General features: G+C 39.9%; 1 protein-coding gene across 1 annotated transcript in view; it reads right to left on the bottom strand.

Moving 5' to 3' along the window:
- LOC145413286 (kelch domain-containing protein 3) overlaps positions 1-11801 on the bottom strand; it is a 14984-nt gene extending 3183 nt beyond the window's left edge. The window contains exons 1-7 of the mRNA XM_080283014.1: positions 11651-11801; positions 9412-9570; positions 6251-6438; positions 5170-5386; positions 4291-4377; positions 712-820; positions 1-21 (exon numbers count right to left, since the gene is read on the bottom strand). The exon at positions 1-21 is cut by the window's left edge and continues 92 nt beyond it. Coding sequence (XP_080139140.1) covers positions 1-21; positions 712-820; positions 4291-4377; positions 5170-5386; positions 6251-6438; positions 9412-9570; positions 11651-11801 — 932 coding nt within the window. The remainder of the gene's footprint in view (positions 22-711; positions 821-4290; positions 4378-5169; positions 5387-6250; positions 6439-9411; positions 9571-11650) is intronic.
- Between the last annotated feature and the right edge of the window lie 286 nt (positions 11802-12087).

The following is a 12087-nucleotide window of genomic DNA, read 5'->3' as shown; positions in this document are numbered from 1 at the left end:
TCTTCAAAATTTTCTTTTGGACTGAAATACAAATATTGACATTAACATGATGATGATGATGATGATGATGATGATGAACATGATAAAAGAGACATTAATATAAATCCTCCAGTTTGAAAAGTCTCTCCTAAGTGGACTTCAAATCATCTTGGGGTAGTAAAGCATTTAATAAAAGATGACAACATGACTGAGTTAAATTTAGCTAAGCCTCAGTCTGATACTATCACCCCCCCCCCCCAACAGACACATACTGTACACACATATGCTCTCTCCTCTCTCTTTACAGTTACTGGTAATGTCCAATACTGTATCATACTACTTAACAGTGTTTAACAAGAAAGCAGAATGTATTTTTTAAAAAACTGTAAAGGTACTAATCATTCATTATTATCTACTGCCTCCAGTTTGAAAGTCTATTCTAAAGAGAACAAAAACTTCTGGAGTTGGCAAGAATAAAGAAGAAAATACATAACAGCACTGAAGGTGTTGACGATGTCTACAACATGTCTGATCTAACTTCAAAAAGATCCCTAACCTGCTTCAACTCAGTTGTAGGTCATGCATAGTCAGAATGGAAGGCTATGACCTGCCACCAAGGCAACTTAAATCCTGTCTCATAACTATCACTCACTGACTCCATGCAACCATTATTTAGTATTCAAGATGTGGGAATGGCCCAGTTCCCTCTAGTGAAAACAAATAACCACTTACCTGGTACCACCAAACAGGAACATCTTTGAACCTACAACACAACAGGACTGTCTCCGCCTTGGACATGGACCCACACCTAATGGCTTCACATTCTCCCAACAATGGGTTACTGGAAACAGAAAAAAGAACAGCTGTAGCCAAAGTAATATTAACGTAATAACATAATGAACTATATGAAAGGAGATAACTATGTATTACAATAATGGCAAATGAGAGAGAGAGAGAGAGAGAGAGAGAGACTGATTCATTATTATCATTATACAGTAAGTTTTCTCATTCAGCATCTGGTCTTGCAGTATTTCTGGTGTTTTGGTGGCTTTCATAAATTGTCCCATCACAAAAGGTCTCTGCTCTTCCGGCACACGCTGGGCCGATCAGCACCTGCGACGGGGTTGCTGGCACCATAGTTGCCAATTTGGTGCTGTTGGTGCTAGATCTAGGTAAGTTTCTAGTGGAGTGCAATTTACAAACCACCCTGTATATACCTGCATTATGCTGCCCAACCTTCTTCAACTTTCACAAGAACAGCTGTCAAAATGGCCTGTGAGTTTCATGGAAGAACTAACAAAACTCTTCACACCAAAACCATACTCTCCCTGGTATTCTGGCCACCAGCAGATTATTTTATTTCACACTGGAGGGACATAATCTGGGTAAAGGGGTTAGGAAGAAACTAGTTCAGTGGTCAATATACAACTCTAGTCAGGGCAATAGTTGTTCACTATGGTCAGTTATAGTCCATTTAGGCCATTTTATTTTCATTCAGGTCCTCCACTTCCCATCTGGCTGAGTCACCTCAGTTCAGGTTCACTTAGGACCATTTAGGATCAATCAGATTTACTCAGGACCATTTTCATCAATTCAGTTTTAGTCCAACTCAGGGCCATGCACATTTACTCGGGTCCTTTATATCCAATTGGGCTCAGTCACACCAAATCATGTTCATTCATGGCCATCCAGGACTAATTAGGCTCATTCAAAACCAATTACAGTGGAGTCTCCTAAATCACGTGATCCTAAACAGCAGATTCAAAATACAGTACACGGCAACATCATGCAACAGTTTGGAATATCAGTAACTCATGGAAATTATATGAAGTTCACAAAAGCAGCCTCAAAAGTGAAGCTTTTCCGATGTCTCATGTAATACGCTCAACCATTACCTCAAGCCTGCATGACTAGCCGGGCGTTAACCAATCGTAATCAGGCATGACAATTTCTAAACCAATCATATTCAAGCATAGCACTTATTATAAGCCAATCACAGTACTTCCCGCCCATGCTAAGCATGAAAGACGCGCACGCTAGAGCCCCAGCTCCTGCCTGGCTCAGCACACTGTCTCCTTTCTGTTGACAGTGTGTAGTTCTGGTGTAGTTTACGAGAGGATCCCCCCCCTCCACGCTTCCTTCACCTGCCCATTGTTACCATGGCTGACAGTAGCCCTCCTAAGCCTACAATTTCTTCATGGAAGGGGATGAAAAAGAAGTCAACATTAACTTACACCCATAAGTTAGATGTAATTGGGAGGAATGATGGCATTGAGAGGAAAGCCAAAGTTGCCCACCATTACGGACTCAACAAGGATGATCTCTCCAACTGGCCACATTGTTTACCAACCACCACTCCAATTGGATGCATCAGTGTACCAAGCATCATTCTATATCCTCATTTATAGCTTTCAGAGGTAAGTTTATAAAAATGCATATAGCAACAAACTTATGATCTCAAGTTAATTAATTTTAGTACACATGCAACACAGTTAACTGCTGAAATGTGACTACTAGAAGTGAGTGGAAACACAAAATATACCTATATTTTGGGGTTTTCATGGAAGCACTTAGGTTGCCATCGGCAGTGTTTACTGACGATCTCTCCAACTGGCCACGTTGTTTACCAACTACCACTCCGACTGGATGCGTCAGTGTATCACACATTCTAAACCTTCATTTATAGCTTTGAGAGGTATGTTTATAAAAATGCCCAGTAGCTGTGGTAATCCAGAAATAATAAGTAACCTGTGAGACTTATTTCAATAGAAAATGTGGAAAGGCCGCATCCATTTAGGGGAGGCGGTGGCTGAATTGGTTGAGAGGTGGCCTGCAGTCCTACTGGACCCAAGTTTGAGTCCCAGCTGGGGCAGGGAGCAGTTTAAGGATTTGATTAGGGCGTCAGGCTATAGCTAGATAGACTTTCACCATCACAAAATTGACTCATATGAACCATAAACTGATTCACATAGAATCACTCATTCCTTCCCCCATTCATCAACAAATCCATCAACAAACCTTATAAAGTTCACAAGTGCTTACATCCAATCTTCCAAGTCATCCATATAACTCCTTTCACCCCATATATCAGTAATTATGTAAAACACCCTCATATCCTAGATTCCTCACTTCTCTGAAACTTACACATGCTAACTCTATTCTCCTTTGCTCTTCGTTCAAGCTCTCACATTCTATACAGCCATAAAACCTGTCCAAGTTTACCAGCTGCAGGCATACAGAAGACCAAAATAAGCTTCTGATCTGTTTTTCAAAGTAAATATTAAAAGGCAGTGGAATTCTCGGCCCCACCACCTTTTAGCTGTCTTTAACAGTGCATACTGAATTCAGTATTTGTACAGTGGCCTCGCACCCAAAATGCGTTTCTTTAGTACTGATTGTCTTTAATGTGGTAAACACCCAAAATATTCAGTAAAAACAGAAATAGGTCTGGTGGGGAACACTTACATTAGTACAGTTTGCTTCCATAAATGTATGAAATCCAGATTTGGGGGGGGGGGGTCTGTTATTTTGAGAAGTCCCAGGAGTGGTGCTGCAGCAGGTCAGGAGAAGTGCAGCAGCCAATCAAAACATTGTTTTCACGTGACGTAACTAAGGCTCAGTCCCCCTGTGCCAGCTTCTGTACTAACGTCATAATAGTGTATTGGACAGTAACATTGTTTGTGTGTGTGTGTGTGTGTGTGTGTGTGTGTGTGTATGTACAAGCCCTTATTCATCATGCCACATGTGCCAGCAGCCAACTCATAAAAAGGCAGCACCTCCCACAAGAAGAGAAGATTAAAGTTACTGACCAAAAGGACATTGTTTACACCATTCTTGGTATTTTTGTGCATTAAATTTGATTCGTCTGATCTCAATAATTTTCCTTATCCACAAAGTTTATTATTTGTTCAATACAGAATCAATCCAGTGGCGCAGTGCTGTCTGATCTATATAAAGTACTGGATGCCAGGCCACTGTACTGTACTGTATAGCATTCTTTCTTTCCTTCCCTATCTCCATGAATATCTACTGTTCAATATAGTAGATATGAGAAATTGGAAGGATAAAACCAGAAAAGCATAAGAACTGTAACACTGCATGTGCGTGCCTCAGTCGGGACTTCGTTTCTGTCTACTTGTGGCTGATTGTGTGTGTAATTATTAAACTGTAGCCAAACACTGCTCTCATGGTAGTACTTCCCAGGGTTAGTTAGTCAAAGCCAGCAATCTACTACCTCTGCTAATCATAAAAGCTGTTAGTTGTCATTACTGCACAGCACTCTTATTACGGATGCACACACCAATAACCTACCAGGATCATATCGATGAAGGTCATTAAAGTGCTGCTCTTTCCTACTGTTGAACCCACCAAATACATACATTTGATCCTTGTACACAACTGAAAGAAAGGGAAAATGTAATGTTATAAGGATATATAATCATGAAAAATAACTTAGAAAACAAACCAACACCTGCAATACATTACTGCCTTCTAATTCCTATGGCACAAGAAAGGGGAAAGATTGTAACTTAGAATTCCTTCTTCATTTCTATCTGACATAGATAAAAGAACCATGCTCAAACTCTGTCAACTGTATATACATTAATACTGTATGGTTAGAACACAGTAATAATAATGATGATGATGATTGGGATGATGATGAAGAAACATAACTGCAATGGCCTGTGGACTGAACAAATACTGGCTATTCACACACTGACAATTTTTGAAAGTCTTATTGTGTTTTTGAGTATTTTTACTGGTCACAAAAGGTGATAACAATAGGATCAATAGTGCAGATCAACTCTCCAAAACTGTGCACAAAACTGTATAAAAGGAAAAATGCCTTAGAAATAATCAGGCTTCTACTGTAATCTGAAAGGCACTAAGGTTTATCATGCAATACAGGTGTTGTCAATGAATACTGAAAAACTGAAATGAAAGAACAAGACTGAATTAAAAGCATTTGTATGGGTTGTAGATCTACTATGAAGGACAAAATGGCTTAAAATGGAGGAGATGTAAGAAAAATTTAACTACAGTAAAGCAAAAATGAACTTCAGTGATGGACATGGCTTATAAGGGGACAGAGTCTATGTTACTGAACAAATGGACCAGTGGGTGAGCCACATTTCATGCACAGGAAGTTTATGGCACGGGACAAATGAACTTCAGTTGAGAACAACTCACATGCAGAGTGAGACCTTCGACCTTCAGGAATTGCCCCAGTGCATGGTACGACACCCCATTGGTTGGTGGCAGTGTCAAGGGCATGGAGCTCCGACCGGTACTGTTCATTGGCTTGGGAGTTGTACCACCCGCTGGCAACCTCACGACCACCCCATACATACATGGTGCCATCCATACCTATTGCCGTGTGGAAGTCTCGGTATACAGGTGGTGTTCCCTGCATATATATCAAAGTTAATAAGAAATGTACAGATAAAATTGTCAACTCATCCAATCCAATAAAGTACTTTGCATTTTATTCTAATTATCTTCAGATTTTATACAGTTCAAAAAGATTACCGGTAATGGAAAACAGAAAAATTGGTGTAGCCATAATTAATCCTTTCTCTTCTACAGATGAATAAAATGGCTACGGTACATAAAACTGCTTTGTTGTTGTTACAATAATACGAAAAATAAATACCAATATTGCAAAATTATCTGTACTTGACTATAAGCCTCCCACTACCTCATCCCACCACTAGGTGGGAAAAAAAGGTGTCATCATCATATCAGAAGAAGAAGAAGAAGATGATGATGATGATGACCACCTTTTTATCACTTACACTACAATATTTTAAAAATCTCCATCCAACATTATAAAATCTATAACAGCATTCTATTCAATATTATGTTCTCCTCTTTGCAAAGTAAATTTATGAACTGTTTTCACCCAATCACTTGCCATATCAAGACTTCCTTTTGGCAGTCCCTACCATCTAACTCATTCATGGACATTACAGTATACACTTTTTTATTTGCTAGTCATACTTCAGTATATTAAGTTCTGAAGTACAGGCTAAGGATACATACTCTGGACAAACTGACTCTGCTTCAAATTCACATAACTGCAACCATAACCAGTAACTTGCAAATACTGAAATGTATCATAAACTCTTACTTCAAACTCCACAACAAATATGATACTCTTAGTAATGTAGTCTAATACAGGAATTTATGCAGAAAATCCTTGGCCATTGCAATGCATTATTTTCAAGAGCTCTTGCATTACAATATTCAACCAAAAGGTATTTGAACTCACAGTTGTCCTGATATAACTCCAAGTCATTGTTCGAAGGTTTAGTGTGTGTAGGTCCTGCGTGTATGCCTCCATGTACTCCAGGTAGCCAGAAAAGACATACATGTGATCATTGATAACACATGCAGAGTGACCATCTCTTGCTTCTGGCACAGTACCTCCCACCTTTGGCACGGACCACAAATGAGTGTCTACAACATTCACAGAGGGAGAAAGATACACATCAGTTACTGAAATCTTTACATTACATATATACAGGTATACCCCAGTTTAACGATGCAACTGGTTACGTAAAACCCCATTGCTAGCTGAAGTATCGTATCTCGGGGTAGGTTTAACATGTAAAGTATAGGGATGCGTCTTTGAGCCTTGGGTTTCCCTCAACCAAGTCCTAAACCCACCCAAATAGGTCCAAAACCAAGTTTCTAGCTCATCTAAACCCCCAAAATGTTATAAAACAAGCTAAACTATGTCTAAAAGCAATTTATAGCTCACCTAAACCCAAAAATAAAATCTGAAAATCATCAAATATGTCTGTAAAAAAATCAAACTTAGTAAACTGTACCCCAGAATTACAATGTTCACTCCACCTATGACTAAAACACTAATCTAAGTCTAAAAACAGTTTATAAATCAACCAAAACACAAAATTAAGTAAATCATCAAAACCGTTTAAAAATTATCTAAACCCATCGTTAAACAGGGGTTTGGCCATCATTAGGTGGGGTATGGTGGTATTTCTACCCCCACTGCTAAGATGGGGTATAGCAACTAGGGGTATCGCATCTCGGAGTACACCTGTACTGTACATCAATTAAATAACTGAAAAGCCATACCGGTACCTGAATAAATGTTAAAGGACAATGAAACATTTTTTATCACAAATAAAAAATGCTATCTTTTCTAATTTATCTTCCTCTGATGCTTAATAAGTATACGGTAAACTCTCAATTACCCATCATCGCAATACCCAGCCCACTGCAATTGCCAGCGCTGCCGGCTTGGCTCTAACAAAGCAATATCTGGCGCTGCTGGCTTGGCTCTATTAAAGCAATACCAGGTGAAATTAAACAATATCCGGCACCGAAATGGGATGTAACCGGTGGTTCTATGCAATATCTGATACTGAGATGTATCAACCAGTTCCTACACAGTAGCCAACTGGTGCTGTACTGTATCATTCCTTCATTATTATTATTATATTTTATGCTTAATTTTCATCTTTTATTCATGGGAAAGTTTTTAGGACAGAGGTTCGACAGACAGTTATGCAATATCCAGCCTGACACCAAATACTGAGCTGATAGAGGGTACTATGCAATATCCAGCATTTTACTTTAACTGGCGTAAGGCTTGGCTGAATTACGCTGGATAATTGAGAGTTTATTATACCTGCATATGCAAGTTCACTGAAATACCTTTAAGTATCTACATCACAATAATCACGTCTGTATAACACTCAATTTCACGACATTATGTTTTAGGAGGCCAGAGTAAGTAGCGTCAACTCTACTTCTTTAAACTGTCTCAGGATGTGGCTGCCTCCCAGCACAATAAAACTCATCAAAGTACAGTAAATGCTGGAATGCTGATTAAATGATGCATTACATCATTCACAGGACCTACTCGGTTACAACTCTTCCACTCAGAGTCCTAATCACCAACACACTGTAACTCCCTGACATGTGCTCCATCACTCTATCTAACTGGTCCCAAAACCTGTCCTCATCTATATCTGTCATCAAAAGGTGCATACAGATGATTCTGAGCCACTGTTATCATCTCACACTTCACCAAGCACTTCGAGGTGATACATTCATATAATCAATCATTCTTCTCTGCCAGTCATCATTCATCAACAGACCAACTCTGCTCCTCACTTTGTTCACAATGTTCATTCCTGATACCTTCCCATTTATCACTGTCACTTTCTCTTATGTTCATCCTGCATAATTCTATAACATCACTTCCCTCTCCCTTAAACACCTTAACTACCTCTACTCCTATAGCAACATTTCATTCACCCCTTAGACACTCCACAGACTTACAAGTCTGTCTAGTTTTACTGAGACCTGGGAAAATACATGACCTAGAACTGAGGCCTACTGAAATGCTTTAGAGTAGCTACTATAGTCGTTCTGAAGGAAAAGGGATTTCCTGTTCATCACCACCTCATCTCTATTAGCTGCCTCAACACACAGAATATGTGAAGGTAAATTCCTTTTTAATACTAACAGTATCAGAAGGATAGATGTAAGAAATCTGTATGTACAAATGAAGCTTTCAGACTCTGATCGTGTTTTCATGGCTTGTCTGCCAAAGACTGAATAGTTATAGAGCAGGTCACCAAGTTCGTAGCCATACTTTGCTTTTAATCTCAAGACGATAACTTCAATGACCGCGGCAGTGATCCACCTACTGCCACAAATACTAGAATGAATACATTAATAAATTAAAGTGGACAAAACATCCTAACTGTAAGTACAGTCAGGTCCCACTATTCGCAGAACATCCCACGAATGCTGAATTCTGTGAAGAGCCCAAACCTACCAAAGAAGTCACTGATTTCAATGTTTTAGCTATTCCTATTACCTACAAACCCACCATAACACCTGTAAATGCATTTTATGGCACATTAATACTTCCTAAAAAGACAGTACAGGACAATACACAAGCCCTTCTGAGAACACTGTACTATACTCACCATGCGATGAAGACAATGAGAGTTTGCCGTGTGCTGAATAGCACATACCTACAGATGGTAACTGCACAGTTTAACTGTATAGGACAGTATTTCTCACCAAAAACAAGCAAAAAAATCACTTATGAACCACTAGGAACAGATGATGATGTGGGAAAAGCAGGAAATATCTTGAAATAATTTCCCAGAAAAATCCGTGAACATGTGAACCCGTGAATGGCAGGGGTTGACTGTATCATTACAGTAAATGTCAGGACAGGAAACATGGAAGGCTGTAGACCCAGAATAAAGATGGCTTCCTTTACAAGCACAAAGTGACATGTTGATGCACAACGAAGCTAATTCACTAGAAATCAAAATCCAAGACTGTTCTTCGCCACCTCCACAAACTCTTTGTTAAAGTATGGATCACAAGCTCACTTCACACTTCCTGACCACTGGAATTCCTGCCTCAGAGACTTACTTGTGTCAAAGCAGTAGAGAATGTTGCAGGCTGTATTGTCATTGCGGCCACCCCATACATATACCAGTGGACCAAAGGCAACAGCAGTGTGACCATACCTCTGGAAGGGGACCATGTGCCGCCCTTGCTGAATTTCAATGGCTTTCCATCTGTATGTTACTGAAAATAAAAATCAATTAAGGGAATGCCTAATACTCCCTCACTAACATGATTTACAAGGCTTTACCTTTCAGCCCAAGAAAATTCTTTTTATTTTATTCTGGCTAAGGACTGATGATTTCAGTCAGCTAGAAAGAGACATCCACAGGTCTAAGGGATTCAGAAAGTCATCATCATCATCCTGATCTTTTTTTCCCCCTAACCACCTAACCACAATCAATTTGATAATCAATTTGATAATTAAGTTACAATTTCATCAAGCAATCAATTTGATAATCAATTTGATAATTAAGTTACAATTTCATCAAGCAATACCATCATCTGTGGTTGGTGGTGGCAACCATCATCCACTCACTCTAATTGGTGCTGTCTACTTTTCCTTCATCTTTACCATTCTCTACTGTGTCTGCCCTCCTGTCTTTCAGTTTTTCCCATCTTTCCTGTCACCTTTTATTACATTTCTTTCCTTTTAAAGTGGCTTTACATTGGGTGAAAAGCCTAATGGTTTCCTGTAAGCCAGGAAACCATCTATAATGCTGGGTGGTAACCATATAACCAATCCACATGTATTCCACATGCGTCAACAAGTGATTTGGGGAAGGGATAGTGCTCTTCCCCGTAAAACAACTAACTCAAACGGCCACTGTTTACAGGATTATGGCATCTGGCTATAGACAGAGATATAGAATACCATCTTCATTCACTTAAGAATGGAAGTAATGTTGGACCCAGAAACAAAGAAAGACAAATTATGAAAATGAGCCATCAAAGGCATTTCCAGTGAAACTGGCCTGACAATAATTCATACATCATTCATGCCAAGGGCATCACAGCCCCACCTCACAGGGCTAACCATTTGCATGTATCTGTTTGTATCTTTTTTTAATGATGCAGAGGTAGTTTACCCAGGTAGAGAAAATAAAGAATGAGAGATTGACTAGAAGGATGTATTTGAGTGAAGTGGAGGCCATGGAGGCAATGGAAGGATGGGGTGGAAAGGTATGAGTGAGGAGGTATGTGAGATGCATGAGGGAAGCATGAGTATAGCCACATCTGGGAATAAGGGATGTGACTACGTGCAGATATATATGTTTTTCACATACTGCACACCTGCCATACAGAAAAATGTCATTGAATGGTATGTTATGAAAAGGGGAGGGCTGAAGGCTCCAAACCCACATCATATACTCATCTATACATGATTCACCCAAACAAAATCCACCATCAACTCCCTAGTCTCACCAACTTCCATATCTAGCTCTCTTTCACACTAATTTATCACATCTTTTCATATTCTTCTTGGTCTATTATGCCTCCTTCCACCTTTAAACTTACTCACACTGACTGTACCAGTTTTACTACCCATTCTACAACCATGACTATACCATCCAGGTACACTCTCTTCTACCCAATTATTAACTGACTGTCTTATATTACATCTTTCACACCACATTTTTTTATCCTATCTGCTCTACACTCTCTACACACAATCCCCAATAATTCCATTTCCACTGCCCTTCATCTTGATTTTTGCATTCATACCATGCCAAAGTCTAACAACCACAAACTGATGTGAACAAACACTGGAATACTGTACAATCCTCCTGCAGCCTCCATACTCAAGACAATTTGAATGAAAGCCTTCACAACATGCTCTTTCATTCTTGGGCCACTTTACTATACACAACATTTTCTCTGCAAATTTACCACTCTTTTCAATTACTACACTGGAGCACAAAGTATGTTGTTTCTATGGCCCCAGACTCATTTGGATGTGAACCTGGTGGGCTGAAGGCTGAAGTTTTCGAGTAGACAGGGAAGTTGTTGTTACTGTGGCTCCAGGCTCATGTGAAAATGGACCCAGTGGAGTACAGTCCCTCCTCCTTCTTTTGGGGGAGGGAGTTGAGAGACATTTATATATATGAGCAGCAGAGCCATTCACTTATATCAGTGCCACCATGTAATGGGGTCCCTCTTCACCACCAGCTAAGGATGGAATGCCTGAATGTTTAAATACATCTATGTCAGTAAATAGGACCAACTATACTACTAAACTATACAATGCCAGTCATGCATATACCTGTGTTCAATACATGTACATCCATATTACGCATAGCCTGGTAGTTCTCGCCAGTGCAGTATCCACCAAAAGAGTAAATCTTATCCCCTACGGATACGGCCGCATGGTTGACCCGCTGCGGCCCACCTTCTAGCTCCACCGTCCAAAACATTGCGCCTGGAAAGAAAACCACACTGAGTGTATAAAGTCAAGACAACTAAATCTAAGTTGATCTGACATGGCCTATCTAGCCTGGCCTCCCATATTAATCTACACTGTATAATATAACGGGGAGCGCAGCAGCTCAGTGGTAGGGTGTCAGGCTCATAATCGTGAGGTTGCGAGTTCGCACCCCGCCTGGTGGCTGCTGTGTTGGGAGGGGTAGCGCTCTCCTGTGACCCTAGTAGGGCTATATGATCTGATGAGGTCTAGCTCAGGGATTAATCCCTTTTTTTTGT

Source organism: Coenobita brevimanus, chromosome 95 (assembly GCF_032717465.1).
Source record: "Coenobita brevimanus isolate Jiangsu-jjx chromosome 95, ASM3271746v2, whole genome shotgun sequence".
In the NCBI taxonomy this organism is placed as follows: domain Eukaryota; kingdom Metazoa; phylum Arthropoda; class Malacostraca; order Decapoda; family Coenobitidae; genus Coenobita; species Coenobita brevimanus.
This window is presented reverse-complemented; position numbering and strand designations above follow the sequence as displayed.